General features: G+C 48.3%; 1 protein-coding gene across 3 annotated transcripts in view; it reads right to left on the bottom strand.

Annotated features, from left to right (window-relative positions):
- Nucleotides 1-17621, bottom strand: part of FAM166A (family with sequence similarity 166 member A) — a 78890-nt gene that overhangs the window by 20459 nt on the left and 40810 nt on the right. For 2 of the 3 annotated variants that reach the window (XM_019505169.1, XM_019505168.1), the window contains exon 6: nt 8126-8220. In XM_019505169.1, coding sequence (XP_019360714.1) covers nt 8126-8220 — 95 coding nt within the window. Of the gene's footprint in view, nt 1-3470; nt 3560-8125; nt 8221-17621 lie in introns of those variants that run through there. The other variant, XR_002095318.1, reaches the window with a different exon arrangement.

Here is a 17621-nt window from a genome sequence, read left to right as displayed (position 1 = left end):
AAACCAGAAGCTGGGTATGGAAAAAACCCCAAAGCACTGAAACAAAGGATGCCAATCCCTATAAAAGAACACTTTGAAAATGCCAAGTTGGGTGAATCTCTTTCTCTACTGCTGTTTCACTGGAGCACAGATGCATCTGTTCACCCCACTCCAGCTGTAATCTTCAAATCTGCTATCTTCAAATCATCATCATCTACTCAATAAGCCCGGGTTATCAGCCTAGGCTGATATTGAGCAACTATTGCTGGTAACTATATCCGGTGTGTGTGTGGATGAAATGGTTGTTTTGTGTATGTGTATGCGTGTGTGTAATGATGTGTATGATGATTTGTGTGTGTTTGTATGAATGGTGTCCAAACCTCTATGTCTAACTCATGTAATCAATAAACGCGGCACCTTGCCTTATCCCCCTTTATAAAGTCTCGCTTGTGATTTGAGCAATTGGCAATTTGAGTAACACTCCTGAGGGGGGCAGGCTTGCAAATAACTTAGCTGGAGGGCTGAGTGGGTGTGTCTACATAAGACACTTTACTGCACAGTAGATTAGTCTACTGTGCAGTAAAGCATCACCATCTACACATACTTACATTTACCGCACCATAAATTAGGCTACTGAGCAGTTAGCGACTATCTGTAAATACAGGTAGTAAAATAACACACACGTGCAAACTACACATGTGTAGACTCTGACTGAGATTTGCTCACAGTCAGCCTAGCCAACAGAGGGCCACAGGGGAGAGGGAGCTCTCTGCCCCTGGTCCTGGTGCTGTTTAGCTCCCTGGCTGCCCCCAGGAGCTGGGAGCTGATAAGCACCAGGACTTGGGAGCTTTCTGCTCCCTGTCTGGGCTCCCAGTTCAGAGCTGGCTGCTCCAGGGAGTGAGTCGGGGCTGGGAATTCAGCCCTCAGCTGTCCAACAGATTCCCAGCCCCTGCCTACTCCCTGGCACAGCCAGCTGTGCATGGTGCGGAGCTGCTTCAGGGAACAGGAAAGACTGGATTCCTAACCCCTGCCTGCTCCTTGGAGCATCTAGTTCCCTGCAATGTGGAACTGCTCAGGGGAAGAGGTGAGGGATAGATTTCTAGCTCCCACTTGCTCCCTGGAAGAGCTGGCTTCATGCCGAGCAGGGCAGATGTCAGCAAGCCTCGTGCCCCGCCTCCCCCCTGCCCCACACTTTGCAGAAGGCTTGCCTGCAGCTGCCCCACACCCCAGACAACTCCCAGCAACCCCCTGCTGGGCAGGGAAGCACTTCTCAGCAGGGAGCTTGCTGGCATTTGTGTGTCCAGATAAACACAGGGCAAGAGAGCTCTGCCCGCTGCAGAGGCAGCTCTCTCCTGGCCTCGTGCACATCATGTCCCCTCCCAATGTTCACAAAGCCAGGAAACTGCTGCTGCTGCTGCCAGCAGAGTGCTGCTGACCCTCTGCCCATTGGAACCACCCGATGCCCCTTACCAGAACCTGGGCTAGCACCAGAGGAGCCTGGAACTTCCCCTGGCTGCTGTAGGGGGCAGAACAGGATGGGAGCAGTCCTGTACTGGATTGCTCCCATTGGGTGAAAATCTGCTCCCTAGAGGGAGCACATGTAGTTGTTTTCCTGGGTAGGCTTACTGCACAGTATTTTTGCTTTGAATTAATAGCACATTTAGACCCACCCAGTGGGCACATCCACACATGCACGTATGTGCTCTTGCACCAGCTCAAACAGAAGTGGTGCAAATTTGAAAGAAGAAAAAAGAAGAGATGGAAAAGCAGAGAGTGATTAGCTATGTCAAGAATCAGCGCTAGAAGAAATATGAAGGTACTGGCTGATAGGGCAGATTTTGTCAGGCTAACGCTGGCTGGAAAATTTAATTGGAATGATTTTCTGATTTTAAAATGTCCTTTTTACAAACTCAAAAAAAGTTCAGAAGACCCAGTCTCCTGTCACTTTCAGTAGTTGACATGAATATTTTCAGAGGATAGTGCAGGAAATTCTGCTTTGAGAAAGAAAAAAGAACGGTATAAAGAAAATAAATGGAATTTGTATAATAAAAACTGTCGTATAATTGAAGGAACTTGGGCAGAAGAAATTATTAGTATTTGGATTAATGGCATTTGAAGAGACAGGGCTGAGGTTCTGCACTAGGTTGTCCCAAGACCATAAAGGAAAAACAGAAAACATGGCTGTTATGAAGACAAAGCTGCAAATACTTGTTACTGTTTCCAGTGCCAGAGAAGTAAACTCACTTGTACAACTTCCTGAGGACTTGCCTATGATTACACTCATTTGCACAAATATGGCTAAACTTGTTGAAAATTCCAGAAAATCCAACCCTGGGCTCAGTGGAGAGTGATATATTAGACATAGCCATGGCACAAGAAACAATTCCATCTTCAGGTTCTCCATCTCTTTAGTTTATTAGAACTCCCAGAAAAATGCATAGAGTGGAATAATTAAAAACCCTGAGAAATTTACTGAAAGCTATTAATTCTCTTTGGGATTAGTTTTGTTGACATAAGTGATAATACAGGGAAAATGTAAGTGTAGTTGTAGGGAAGAAGTATGTGACACAGTAGCTCTGAGTGTATGTGGGGAATTAGTTAGGAGAATTTGAAATGGTCATTCTTCAATAGAGGCAGTCCTCAATTTATAATGTTTTGAGTTACAATGTGCCACACCATGCCAGCCAACAAGTTCGCTGGATCACCCACCTCCCTAGAGAACATCTGTCCAAACTTTCTTGGACACTTTATTTAAGAAAGCAGACAAGACTCTAGAAAAACCTGCAGCCAAGACTCCTGAGAGGACTCCAACCAAGAGCCCTTCAAAAAGTCCAACCAAGAGCCCTTCAAAAAGTCCAGCAAAGTCACCTCAAAGAAGTCCTTCCAAATCAATATGACTGCTATTTACAATATAAATACATTTTAGGAACCAATTGTCTCGTAAGTCCAAGGACTGCCTGTAGAGTAAATTCTAATAAGATCAGAGAGTGGCCTAGTGCCACTAGACGGATACAGTGTGAAAGAACTTATGTAAAATAAGATTCCCTTATGTTAATGTGAGGACCAACATCCCACAGGTCACTGAGCTACAAGAAAAGTTCAAGTAATATTAAAAATGAAAATGTCTTATTTCAGAAATACCAAAATTAAGTGTTTAATCTTTTCCATTTGGTTTCCTTTTAACCCATTTTTTCCAGCTGAAATTTTTTTATGTATTCTAACCAAACTGGCCCCAGGAGCGGTCTGAGACACACGGGTGAAGGCCTGTCACACCCCCGCACCCCAAAGCTCCCCCCAGCGACCCCCAGCAGCTGCCAAGCACCCTGCCGACCCCTGGCACAGCCAGAGGTAAACGGGGCTCGTGGACGGAGGGGCTAGTGTAGATCAGCTGCAAGGAGCAGCTGAGAGAAGCTGAAGAGGATCTCGCCTGCCCCAGCTCCTACTTTGCCCAGCCCCCCCAGGGAAAGTGAAGAGGGGAAGAGGGTTCCTACCAGTTCCTCTCCGGTGGGGCAGGGTCTCCCAAATCCCCAGGCAGGGCCCCCCCTTGCTCAGGAGCAGCATGGTGCTGGCAGCAGGCCCATTGTGCATGCACACAGTTTAAAAGGGCTCACGACCCCCAGCACAGCCAGAGATAAGCAGGGCCCATGGAGGGAGGGGCTAGTGTAGATCAGCTGCAAGGAGCAGCTGAGAGGAGCTGAAGAGGATCTCGCCTGCCCCAGCTCCTACTTTGCCCAGCCCCCCAGGGAGCCACGCAACTGGAGCCTCATGAACAGGCCGCGCAATGCAGGAAGTTGCTCAGGAGGGTAAGTGGGAGGGCCCAAGGCCCTGTCAGTGAGCCCTAGGGAAGCTAGTCCCATCAGTAGCCAGCCTCCCAGCGGCACGACGCGGATGGGCACACGCTGTACCCCAAGGGTCCCGTTGGAGTCTGCGGCCTCCCCCTCTGGCACCTCAGAGGTCTCCACCCAGACAGAGCCCATGGTTCTGGGCTCCACGCAGACGGAGCCCCTGGTTTTTGGCTGCGGGGGCTGCCTGGCACGTTTCCAGGCTCATGGGACCAGGAACATAGCCACCTCCCCTTGCGGGGTTTGCTCCACTTTGGAGTCTCTGGGGCACCAGATAAAGGAGCTCCAGGCCGCAGTCCAGAAACTGCGTGCCATCAGGGATGGTGAGCAGGAGATAGACTCCTACTGCCAGGCCCTCCACCCCCTGGAGGCAGAGGATAGACCACGGTCACCTTCCAGGACAAGGGAGGATTTGGGAATCCCCTGTACAGTCCAGCTAAGGGGTTGGAACCAAGGTGGTCAAGGGCTCCAAGGCCCACTGCACCAAGGTCCCCTCCCTTCTGGGGCTTTGCAACAGGTACAATCAGCTTGCAGCCCCAGTAGACCTGCAGAGATGCCAGCTCCTGCAGGCAAGGGAGGATCACCCACCCCTACTCTCCCTAAGATGAAACGCAGAGTGCTCGTTGTAGGAGACTCCTCCCTGAGAGGGGCTGAGGGGGAATCTGCTGCCTCAACCCCCTCGTCCAGGAGGTCTGCTACTTCCCGGGGGCCCGCATCCGGGACATAGCTGAGAGGGTCGCAAAGATTCTCCAGCCCTCCAACCACTACCCTATGTTCCTTATCCATGTGCTCACGAATGACTCGGTTTGGAGCAATACCAGCCGGGTCATGACAGACTACAGGGCTCTGGGAGTGGGGCTTAGGGAGTTGGGGGTGCAGGTGGTCTTTTCCTTCCTCCTTCTGGTTGTGGGTCATGGGCTGAGGAGGGAGAGATGGGTTGAGGTGGTCAACCAGGGACTGTGGCGCTGGTGTCATCATGAATGCTTTGGCTTCCACGATCACAGCCCACTCTTTGGTGAGGGAGGCTGTGGGTTGCTAGGAAGAGATGGCCTCCACATCACTCTGCTGAGGAGAAGTCTTTTCTCAGCTACACTTGCTAACCTGCTCGACCAGGCTTTAAACTGAGCCCGCCAGGGGCTAGTGGGAGTACTGCCACTGCAAGCCCACTGGACAGTTTTTGTAAACCCAGCAGGCTAAAGCACTCAAGGGAACCCAACCCTACTCAAGCCCCAGAGTGATCTTTAGGAAAGGCAAGGGCCCCCAGTGGGACACTTACATGCCTGTACACCCATGTCAGGAGCCTGCAGAACAAACAGGAAGAACTTGCCCTCCTGCTAAACCAAAAGGATTATGATTTCATAGGGATAATAGAGACCTGGTGGGACTCCACCTATGACTGGGCTACAGGTATAGATGGCTATACCTTGTACAGGAGAGATTATGCAGGCAAAAGGGGCGGTGGGGGGGAGCTCTCTATGTCAAGGAAAGCTGTGCATCCCTGCAAGCTGACATTGGCACCTGGGGGGGCAATTGGAGACTCTCTGGGTCAAAATCCATGGTGAACAAGGCACAGAGGACACAAAGATGGGGGTCTACTACAGAACTCGTAGCCAGGATCAAGAGCTTGATCAGGAATTCGCCAGGGAGCTATCTGAGACTGCACACTCCCGGTGCATGGTTGTCATGGGAGATTTCAACTACCCTGACATCTCATGGGAGGAGCACTTGACCACATCCGAATGGTCACAAAGCTTCCTCATGTGTGTGGATGAGCTCTATCTGACTTAAGAAGTCTATGGACTGATGAGAGGCAAAGCCACCAAAGGTGGTGCATGCTCCTACTCTGGATTCCTTTAAGAGTCAATTGGACATTTATCCTGTGACTTCTTGCCCTTGGGGCAGGGGGCTGGACTCAATGATCTTCCGAGGTCCCTTCCAGCTCTAATGTCTATGAAGTCAGATTCATGAATAATTTGGGGTTGACCAAAATAATATTTTTAGCAAATAAAATATTTGCCAAAATAATTTAATCCCACCCTTGGTGGGAAAACATTGGGTGTTTATAAACATGCTTGGGTGTGGGGGCGTTTCAATTTGAGCAGCTCCAAGAGGCGCTCTAACTGAAGTGTCTGGAGTATCTCATGTATCAGGGCCCTCATGCTTCAAAATGGCAGCATCGATCGAGCTTTAGATAAAGCTCCCCTGCTGCCATTTTTAAGCATGGGGACACTGATACATGAGACTGCTGGAGTGTGACAATTACCAAGCTCCAGACTCAATTAATTGTAATTACAGTGCATTGGAGCAGCCTCATTGCTCATGTATAGCCACCCATTAAGTCTTTTGTGGAGTATAAAAAGAAGGTGGTGTTTCACAGGGAGTTAGTAGACATAAGAACTGTTGTATTGGAGTTTAAAGTATTGCAAACCCCCAAGGGGGGGGGTGGCCGCAGCTCTGACCGGTGGTCAACAACCATTTGCAGATGCCGCTGGCAGCATTGGCAGTGGCCAGAGGCAATCAGTGATGACCCACAGATGCGAGTGGGGGCTGGTGAACGGCGACCACCCACAGGCACCACTGGCAGCCATGGCAGCAGCCAATTGGAGGAGATGCACTGCCAATCTCAGGGGGTGCACGTGCACTCACATGCCCCCTAGCTACGCATCACCAATGTAGCTAGTCCTTCTAGCCTAGGCCCATTGGGCTGGACCTGGCTTTGGGGCACTTGCTTCACTTGTCTCTTCCAGTAGCTGGGCCCCTTGGCCCTCTGTGACTGCGCCCTCGCTGGCACCAGGCCCCCGACCCCTCTGTGGTGGTGCTCTCGCTGAGTACTAATGTAGTCTACTCCTTCCCGTATAGCCTCATCCCAATTCACCTTGGAAAACTGTAACATAAGCCCCTGGGCTATAACACAAGCAAAACAGTAGGGCTGTGCAAAACAGCACTGTTTCGTTTCAACTTCTGTTTTGCCTTTTCGAAGGGACAGTGTTTCATTTTGTCATTTTGTTTTGTTTTGAAGCACTATTCTGTTTCGTTTTGTCAAAACTGTTTCGCTAATTTCACGTTTTGCCCATAGGCTATAACAGGGAATCATGAAAATGCCTATAACTTTATCATTTCATACCTGATTCAGATGAAAATTACAGGGATGGTAGCCCCTTCTGATGGCATAAAGCCTGCCAAGTTTCAAGGAGCTAGGTGCAGGAGTTTCTGGGAAATAGCACCTCAAGGTGCTGACAAGCAAAACTCATGTTACTTACCAGCAGCGGCAGCCTCCTGTCATCCTGCATGCAGATCTAGAGGACCTCACCCCTGGGAGGACTGTGGGGTTGTGCTGGACTCCTCCCAGCATGCAGGCCCCCGGATCTGTGCTTGGGATGAGAGGAGGCTGTCACCTGGGACTGGCAGTGGGAGCAGCCTGCGCCCAGGGCCAGGAAGACTGGTGCTGCTGCTACCTCAGGCAGCAGTAGCAGCCTCCTGTCATCCCACATGCAGATCTTGGGGCCTGCACCCCAGGAGGAGTCCGGCAGTGCTGGGAGGGCAGGTTCAGCTCTGTGGGGCTAGCGGAGCCGCTCAGAGTGCAGCCCTGGCTCTCCCTGCCTCCCGCTGCCGGGCTGCACTCCAAGCAGCTCTGCCAGTCCCATGAAGCTCAGCCTGGAGGTGGGAGGTGGGAAGAGCCAGAGCTCTGCTCTGAGTGGCTGCGCCAGCCCCACAGAGCTCAGCCCAGAGCAGGAGGCAGAGTACAGCTGCCTCCCACCACCAGGCTGCTTCGAAACTCATTTAATTTTGAAGCTGTTTCAAAGCCTTCTGTTTCATTTTGATTTTGTTGCTTTGAGCTCAAAATGCACCAAAACAGCTTTGAAAAGAAACACTCATCAAAATTTCACACAGCCCTAAGAAACAGTAGAAGCAGCTCTGTCCCTTTAAGAGAGCAAATCTTCCATCCTAGGGCCAGCATACCTCCCAGCATGGCTCTTTGTGAGCTCATTGGGCCTAAGTCTTCTTGCAGGCAGCAAAGTAGGAAGACCCAATGCACCAAGCAGGGCTAGCCTGACTTGCCAGCTCAAGCCCCAGGTTTATATGCACCCAGGCCCCTGCCTACATCCTGCCAGGTGACTGCCAAGGCTGGCTGCTAATTACTTAATTATCCCAGGTGCCCCAGCAACCAGGAGCTGCTGCCCCCTGCCTAGTCTACAGTGCTCTCTTGCTGGGCTGTTTCTCTTAACTTAACAGAGAACTTTCTGTTACAGATGGGTCACTAACTACGTCAGTTTACTGACATACTGGTTGTGGACATGACTTACCTGATTTATGTCAAATTCATTCATGGCTTCTTCAACTCCCTTGAGATAGTTAACACCCATAATCCAGGTGAAGCGGGGAATGAATCCAGTGTAACCTTTACGTGATGATAAAAGAAAATAATTCCTTCTTAGGAACACATCTATAGAGGGCAAAGGGTGTTCAGCAAATATACAACCTGGAGAGTCTGGGAGGTGCCATTTTAATAGCTTGTTATGTAAGGTCCGATGCTTTAAACTTTAATTTTAATTAGATATTTGCAAAGTGGTTACTTTGAAATCTTTTTTTTCTTTTTCTTTTTTTACCACTCCAGGGAAATTACTATGGATTAAATGGATCTTCTTGTTCATACATGGGTTCTATGTGATATGAATAAAAACACTATTTTCTTATAACCAAAAGACCTACCATGGCCTTTCACAGTGTAATACACAGTCAAATATGAGAAAGAAGGAGAATTCAAACTCACTCTTAGGAGTGATTCTGTGTAAGTGGTTTGGACCCAGCTGAAGCACTGATACTAAAGATCCTCAGCTATATGCTGCTAGGAAACATGTAGGAAGTCTTGTCTCTACTGAGGGATTGATTCATACAGATACAGGAGCTGATGAGCCAGTCTGGGGCTCTCAACACCTCTGGCAGTGAGCACAGGGCACGTGGGGGCAGGCAGAGATCCAGGATGGCCCAGCCCAGCCCAGCCCAGCACTTCTGATATAAGAGAGTACCAGCCTCAGAGGGGAGGAACACTGGCCCTGGCACTGGCCTATGCCACATTTCCCCACCAGAATGCAGGACCCAGATCAAGGACTTGACAGTTAACCCTGTCAAATGTACGCTCGCTCAAAAAGAGACCCAGTATTTGGGCTTCCAAGTTGGTCAAGGAAAGATAAAGCACCTAACTTTAGGTGCTTTATCTTTAAACAAAATACAGGCTTTAAGAGACGATAAACAGCCTATAACAACCCCCCCACACACACACACACAAAAGTCAGATCCTTTGTGGGACTTGCAAATTATTATCGTAAGTTCATCCCTCATTTCTCAGAAATAGTGGCACCTCTAATGGCCTTGACTAAGTCCTATGTGTCCTGCAAGATCAAATGGAACTCGGTGGCTCAGGGCGCATTTGAGCAAATAAAGCAAGCTGTATGCCAAAAACCAACCGTACACATGCCAAACTTTGACCAAACCTTTATTTTACAGATAGACATATCAGGTGTGACCCTAGGGGTCATATTAATTCAGGAAAAGAAGGGAACTGAGCACCCGATTGCATACACTAGTTGTACATTTTTAGAATATGAACAGAAGTATCCTATAATAGAGTGGGAGGGCTTAGCAATTAAATAGGTGGTAGACCTTTTCTGCTACTACCTGTTGGGGAAGATTATTTCTTCTGGTCATGGACCACATTCTGCACAAGTGGCTCCAGTTGGCAAAGACAGAAAATGTACATATCACTACATGGGCACTGGCTCTACCACCTTTCTGTTTTACAGTGCAACACCAGCCTGGCAAGAGAAACATTGTGGCTGACTTTCTATCACGCAAAGATGAGGAGAAAACAAAGTCAGGCACAAAAGTGCATGGGTCAAAAGGCAGTAAGTGTGTCCACCAACTTAAAGGGGCCGGGGGGGCGGGGGGGAAATCTGTAGCAGTGACCCGTCCAAGCCCCATATTTACTGAAGTAATGAACGCTGATTTGTTCCATGGGTGAAGGGAGCTGCCCACCAGGGGCTGTGAAAGACTAGTCATGGGGAATTAATAGGCTACAAGTGCCTTCTGCAGCACAAGTGGCCATGCAATAGGACAATATGACAAGGCCTGCCTAAGCAGCACAGCACCTATTGCAGTGCTAGTGGCACAGCAATAGTACAATAGATCAGAGCCCAGTTTAGGTAAGAAAGGAACAGTCACAGAAGTTAGGTCTGCCAGTAAACCTAACGGAAAATATCTACAGCTGACCTAAGAAGGCACATGACCCAAAGAAGTAGGGCTTAGGAAATATATTAGCTCTGGGAGAGGCTGGGGATCAGTTTGGGGCTGTGGGCCATCAGGGAAGGAGCTCTATACTGAGAGGACTATGGTGGAGGGACCGACTGGGATCTGCCTGTTCTGGGGACTAAAAACAATTAACTGAAGGCTGGTAAAGATCTCAGTTTTGGTATGCAGCCACGGTGAGAGCTGGAGTGAAGCAAGGGCAACATGGCCACCTGGAGACATCACAGACCCTCCTGAGGCCCCAGACCTGCTACAGTGCCATTCAAGTATGTACTGACTACAAGTGTACAATAAACAAAGCACTAGAGAAACATTCATCTCAGATTACTGGTGTAAACCAGCTCCTTGACCCCCCCCCCCCAAGTTGTCTTTCCTGATTGGTGCAGGGGGCTGGACCCAATGATCTTCCAAGGTCCCTTATGGCCTTACAATCTATGAATCTATCTCTGGGGGGGTGCGTGCATATGTCTGCGTGTGTGTGTGTATGTGTCTGTGTGCATGCGTGTCTGCATGTGCAAGTGTGTCTGTGTCTGCCTGCTTTTGTGTCTGTCCCCTGCCTACCCATCAGCAGCAAGCACATGGCATCATGTGGCTCTTGGGACAGTGGCAGTGGGGTGCAGAGTCCAGCCTGCCACAGCAGCAGCCTCCACCCCATGCACAGGTCTAGGGGGCACATGCCCCCCAGACCTCTGCCAGGGTGCGTGTAGTGGCAGGAGCTGCCCCCACCCCCTCCCTACGCCCCCCAGATGAGCTGTTCTCACGACTCTGTCCCGTGCTCCCTCCCTCACTATGGGGGCCTCAATCTGTACCCCCACTTCAAAAAAAAAGAAAAAAATATAAAGGGGTACATAAACTGAAACTTTGAGGCAGAAGTACACTTGTTAAACAAGGCTGAAAACCTCTGCCCTAGATTTGAATAAGCAGAAACTGCAACCATTCCTAGGGTTGCTTAATTTTTACAATTCCTTTTTAAAAGACAAAACTACAGTTGCTGAGCCTTTGTATCATCTACTGGACAAGGATGCAACATGAAAATGGACTAAATGTCATGACAAGGCCTTCAATGATGTGAAGCAGTTTCATTCAATGGTCTGCTAGCCCATTAGGACATGAAAAAGACACTTTTACTTACCTGTGATGCTTTACCATATGGAGTTGGGGCTAGGGAATCAAACACGTATTTATTTGAGTTTGGTTCAAATGCATTCAGTCGGTTCAGGTTTAGTTCTGGTTCAAGCCCCCCAAAAGAAAAATAAATAAATAAATAAACCCCAGTGGTCCAGTTACCAGTTTGAACTGGTTCAAATCAGATTTTTGTTCATGTATACCATAGAAGAAATTTGGTTGAGCAAACTAAAATGTCTTCTAATATCTGCTTTGTCATATTGGACCTCTGTGCTGATAGAACATTTTCAAGCTTTAAATGTGTTCTATCTCCACTTACTTGTATTGCTGGAAGTGCCGTGACAAATTTTGCCAGTTGATATAGTTCAGACATGGCATTTTTCTGAAGTTGCCAGTATTTTAATATCTCTTCCTTCTTACTGAGACATAGCTCATCGAAACATAACTATCTTTCTGGGAGGTTTCTTTTGTTCAGATCTCTTTTTCCTCTCTGGATATTTCACAAGCTTGAATAAGAGAGTTCAGTTCATCATCCGGTCTTTCACTTTCAGACATGCATTTCTTCGATTCTATATAATTGACTTCAACTACTTCTGAATGAAGCATTTCCCTTTCTGTCTATATATTGGTTAAATTAAGTGTTGCCTTAATTTTCCCTTCTTCTGACAGAAGGATTTGATATCTGGAATCAAGGCATATACATGACAAAAATATATCATTTCAAGCTGACTTTTTTCTCACTTTTTCATGGAAGCCAGTAAGGCCTGAGATACAGGGAATGAGACTTCTGCAGTTTCCAGTTGGCATTTTAACCAAGCACCACAAGTCATCCACTGTTAGTTTTTCATACTGAAGAATCTCTGCTGTTACTTTAGCAGGCTTTATGTTTTCAATGGCATTCCATTTTGCTTCTGTCAGATGAAGCTCATGACTTGAGGTGGCCATGTCCTGCCAGAAATCCCTGAGCTCAGTTATGTCATAAGTTGAATGCCATCTGGTAAGACAATCTGTGAGTGGGTGTTTTGACTTTAATTTCTTAATTATTACCAATATTGTTGGGCTTCTTAATATTTTACATACACATTGAGCTTTATGAATTATGTTAGAGATTATATTGTTCCTTCAGTGAATCTTCAACTGCAAGCTGCAGAGTATGGGCAGAACAGTGAATTCCACTCAATGTTGCACCAATAGTCTCAGCAGATGTATTAAATCCATCTTTTTCAACCATCTGGATCAAGTTACTATAATCCCCCAGTTCCTGGCATTCCTTGCAACATGGTCAGCAACAACTGATGTACCTCCTCAGGGTATGGGTCTTCAGAGAGACAAAGTCCTGGCCATCCTGCTAAAATTCTCCCTCTAATGACCGGCTCTGGAATGTGATTGTGTCTTTGTTGCATGGCAGCCTGGTGATGTCCCTCTTGGCAATTTCTTTGAGGGTGACAGCACCAATACTGCTTACCGCTTTATTGGGGCGGGTCAGGAGATGAAAGGTATGGGTAATGAGTACAATGTCACAGAGGTAACAGCATGTAACTCCATGTACAACCACAGGTTAAAGTCCTGAAGAATCACAGAATCATATAAAATGAGAATTGGAAGGGAACTCAGGAGGTCAAAGCCAACCCCCTGCTCAAAGCAGGACCATCCCCAACTAGATCATCCCAACCAAAGCTTTGTCTAGCCAGGTCTTACCCCAAGGATGGAGCTTCCACCACCTCTCTGGGTAACCTGTTCCAGTATTTTACTACCCTCCTAGTGAGAAAATTCTTCCTAATATCTAACTTAAACTTCCCTTCCTGCAACTTGAGTCCACTGCTCCTTGGTCTGTCATCTGCCACCACTACAAACAGTCTAGCTATCCTCTTTCAAACCCTCCTTCAGGTAGTTGAAGGCTGCTATTAAATCCCACCTCAGTCTTCTCTTCTCTAGACTAAATAAATCCAGTTCCCTCAGCCTGTCCTCGTAAGTCACGTTTCCCAGCCCAATCACCATGTTTATTGCCCTCCACTAGACTCTCTCCAATTTGTCCACATCCTTTCTGTAGTGGGGGTGGTGGAGGGCCCAAAACTGAATGCAGTTCTCCAGATGTGGCCTCACCAGTGCTGAATAGAGGGGAATAATCACTTCCCTTGACCTAGCAGCAACACATCTACCAATGCAGCCCAGTATGCCATTTGCCTTCTTGGCAACAAGGGCACACTGCTGGCTCATTTTCAGCTTATTGTCCGCTGTAACCCCCAGGTCCTTTTCTGCAGAGCTGCTGCCCAGCCAGCCTATACTGGTGCATGTGATTGTTCCACCTAAGTGCAGGACTTTGCACTTGTCCTTGTTGAACCTCATGAGATTCCTTTTGGCCCAATCCTCCAATTTGTCAGGGTTACTCTGAATCCTAGCCCTACCATCCAGCCCTACCCTCTGAATTCAGCCCTACCCTCCAGCTACTACTACCGAGAAATCTAAGAACTACTGCGGGATCTCCACTTGAAGACCTGCTTGGATTGGCTTCCACACAGACCTGGTAGCTACGTGCCAAGTAGAACAAGAAATCTAGTTCTTTGTGAAACAGGCTACTTCACTTGTACGGACTTTCAAACCAAGTGATCCTGTTTGTGTCTGAAACCAGGCAACCAAACCACAGCAGATGCCTACAACTGTCCTTAAAGGTACAGGACCAGTGTCAGACAAGACCAAGACTCCAGATGGGAAGATACTTTGCAGATGATATGCCTACAAGATGTGAGACCGAGTCCCAGATCTACCAATCCAGGGGACATCATACTGCCAGTTCTTGAGTCCAACAGCTGTTTTGCCAGACACCTCAAATCCTCTACCTGCTGAAATGACTCATGAGGAGCTGAAAGAGCCTGCTGCCAATTCCAGTAAACTGACTCCTACCTCTGAATTGAGTTCTCCAAGACAATTCACCATCCTTCCCAAGTACTTAAAGGATTACCTTATCTAGGGGAAGGGGTGTTCTGTACTGAGTATTACATATGTTAAGCACTCCTATCAGTAGGTGGCACTATTTCACAGGGTGTTTCCTGCCTGCTGCTTTGGTTGGAAGCTTTAAATTAAGCCTTCTGTGAAAACAATAAGAGATAGTTGCCCTGTTACTTTCTGTCTGTCCCCACTGGGACCAAGAAACCCTGCAATAGGCTAAAGTGACCACCCCCGGGGACTGTGAGCATAAAGAGGGAGGTCTCAGACTTCCCAGCACAGCATTCTAACCACCCTGCTGCAGGACATCCATTACCCTTGCCACTTCGTTGCCACTCCTTTTGAAGCTGGCCTCCTGAGCAGTCATGCAAGATGGGGATGGGGACAGGCTTGCAGGTATTTGAAGGGCTATATGTATGGTAGTAGGAGTTTTTGGATCCCAGGCTTTGGGGCAGTCCTGGTCCCCAGCAGTCAGAGCTGGCAGGATCAGCAGAAAGGCTGATCTCTGCAAATACTGGCAGAACTCTAACAGGAATTGTTAAGAAACTGGGATGTGGGCAGTTTTGCCTAGTGTTTAGACACAAGAAAAACAGGTGCAATCTAGAATGGTATTCCAGGGAGCTGGAGGTACAGAGGAGTCTAGTGTCAGAATTAGACTTGGGAGCTGTAGCCATAGCCAAAGCCAAAATAGGCCAAGGTCAGAAGCCAGAGCCAGAGACAAGGTAAGCTGGAGGTTAACCAAAATCAGGAGCCAAAAGCCAGAGGCAAAGGTCAAACCAGAATCAAGAGCCAAAAACCAAAGTTGGGGAATGCCAAGGGTATTGGCAGATTCAGAAGCCAAAGTAAGATCCAGGAGTCAGAACCAGAAAACCAACAAAGAAGATTGTGGGGATAAGGAGTTAACCCAGGGCAAACCTTGATCTTCCTTGGGACAAGAAGTGGGACAGCAGGGAGAAATTTGGGGCTCTGGGAATATCCCACAGATAGGCTTGTGACACCAAGACAGGAATAAAATGCCACCACTGTCTGTCTCATGACAACTTCATGCTTTCCTCTTGAAATTCACTGAGTTTCCCTTTGAATTGCTTTAAGGTGGTTACATGTATCACCACAGCATCTAAATAAGCTTTTGAACAGCCTTCACTTACTTCAAGTGTTAGTGAATTGTAGACTTTTCAACTACCTTACAAAGACTTCCTTAGGGAAAAGGTGCTGCCCAGACAGCACCCCAAGTTCAGCCCAAAGCCAGTTCAGACTTATACCTAAATGAATCACTTACCTTATTTCTTTTCTTTCCTTGGCTACACTGAATGATGAAAAGAAGAAAATTCACTCCCTGGATACATCCAGACATTTATTCTGTTACCTCTAACAGGACCAAGCCATTTCCATTATCTTCTTTTCTCTTTCTGGCCATTTTTAGCCTTTCAACAGGCCAAGAAACCTTGTTAAAGAGAACTTCTAAATAGACTAAGCAATGATTTCTACCAGCCATTGGTGCTAAGTAGGCGGGGGCCCAAGGTCCCTGACCCCCTCAGAAAGAGGCATAGGGTGACCACCCATCCCTAATTAGGTGGGGCAGTTCCAAAATGGGAACATCAAGTCCCATCCCAGGCTGCATGACTCCAGGACAGCATTTGTCCCAGATTCATGCAGGCATCTGGGTTTTCTGTTAACCATGGAAAACCAGAGAAAATGATGGGTTTCCCCTTGCAGGCTGGCAGAGCTTCAGCCTGTAAGGGGCTGCAAGGAGCAGGACGCAAGGGGTTGCCACATGCATGTGTACGTGCACACACATGCATATGGTCAGGAATACAACCTCAGGCAGTGGTTGACAGCAGCTTCCCCAACTGCCTGCAGTTAAGTTGGGGGAGGGGTGGTGGTACAGATTAAGGCCTCCACAGTGAGGGAGGGAGTGGGGCATGGGCTGGGCCTGGGGGCGCTGCCCAATCAAGGCTCTGCATGGGGTCCAGGACCAGGGCAGGGAGCAGCAGAGAGCCATGGGTGATTCATCCAGGGGACAGGGCATCTCACTGCTGCTGTGTGCACTCCCAAGAAGAGGGGCATGGAGGGGCACATGCCCCCTCAGATTTGTGCACAGAACAGGGATGGATGCAGCCATGGAGCTCCCTGCCCTGCTGGCCCTCCCCTGGGAGCCTGTGCCAGCCACACTGCCATGACAAACCATCCCCTGCCTGCCCAGCAGCAGTGGGGGTGTTGGTGTGGAGGTGTGCTTCCCACTGCTGCCAAATGGGTTGGGGGTGCCTCACCATGGTGATGCAGCTAGTGCGGGACTCCTGGGGGGGAGGACAGTAGGGCAGCTCGCCCCAGGGCCACAGCGGGCAGCTCGCATCCACCCCTGCCCCGCCACAGACTTCACTCAGTTCTGTTCTAGCCATGCCACCGTGGGCGGGGAGAGAGGGAGGCATGTGATGTCCTCTTAGGTCTCCCTCAGCAAAAATAAAAGTTGGCACGTATGCTACCAGCAGACACCTGGCTGACATCCCTTTCCTTGTGAACACTTAAGTGCAGACTACCAGGGCAGACGGTGCACTTATCAGATGCTTCAGAACTATTCCAATCCATGAAATCTGTAAGGCTGAATACCCAATAACTTCCCATATTTGCCAGCAGTACTTCAATCAGTGTTTGATTCAGTTGATGCTTCTCATCCTATAGCCTTTTGAGGTAATATTTTCTGCCAGTAACCCAAAGTGGAAGCTGACACATACTCAAGAGTCTGGTTTGTTTAACGTAGCAAAATGAGCCCACTTTGTGGTCTGTACTCTTTCCTTCTTTGCTAGGGCTTATTAATCATAACTGCTTCTTCTATTTTTATATCTTTACTGCACTTTTGCTTTTGCACAGGAGCAAAAGAAGGCACAGGGCACATAAACAGCCCTCATAGGTACTGCTACTCAAATATTTCAATTTTCTTATGCATGAGGCACATGCATATCTACAGTGGAATTCACAGTGATTACAGTATCTTGAAGTATCATAGTCACTGTAGTGTAGGGTAAATAACCATTCTCTATCTGTAATCAAGTTGAAACTACTGGCAAAACTACGGTATTTACCCAGATCCAAGATGACTCTGAATTTACTTATAAAGTATCCATGTATAGAATCTAATTACTGAGAGGCGGGTGTCACCTGAAATTCATTCCCCCCGCCACTTCCCCCACTTCTGCTGTGGGGCAATCGGTGGCAGAGGGTCAGGTGGTAGGTGAGTGAAATGGCCTGATATCTGCCCCCTGCTGCCAGCTCCACCAACCTCTGCCTCTAGGCCTGCCCTTCTACCACCACCTCTGGCCCCACTCTGCAGCCTATGCCCCTTTGGCACATTTGCTCCAGCCCCAGCCCAGCCATGCAGTAGTGGCAGTGCCCAGGATGAGGCTGGAGCAACCATGTGTTCTGTGCCCCAGG

Source organism: Gavialis gangeticus, unplaced genomic scaffold (assembly GCF_001723915.1).
Source record: "Gavialis gangeticus isolate Ggan-Ray unplaced genomic scaffold, GavGan_comp1, whole genome shotgun sequence".
Classification (NCBI taxonomy): Eukaryota; Metazoa; Chordata; order Crocodylia; family Gavialidae; genus Gavialis; species Gavialis gangeticus.
This window is presented reverse-complemented; position numbering and strand designations above follow the sequence as displayed.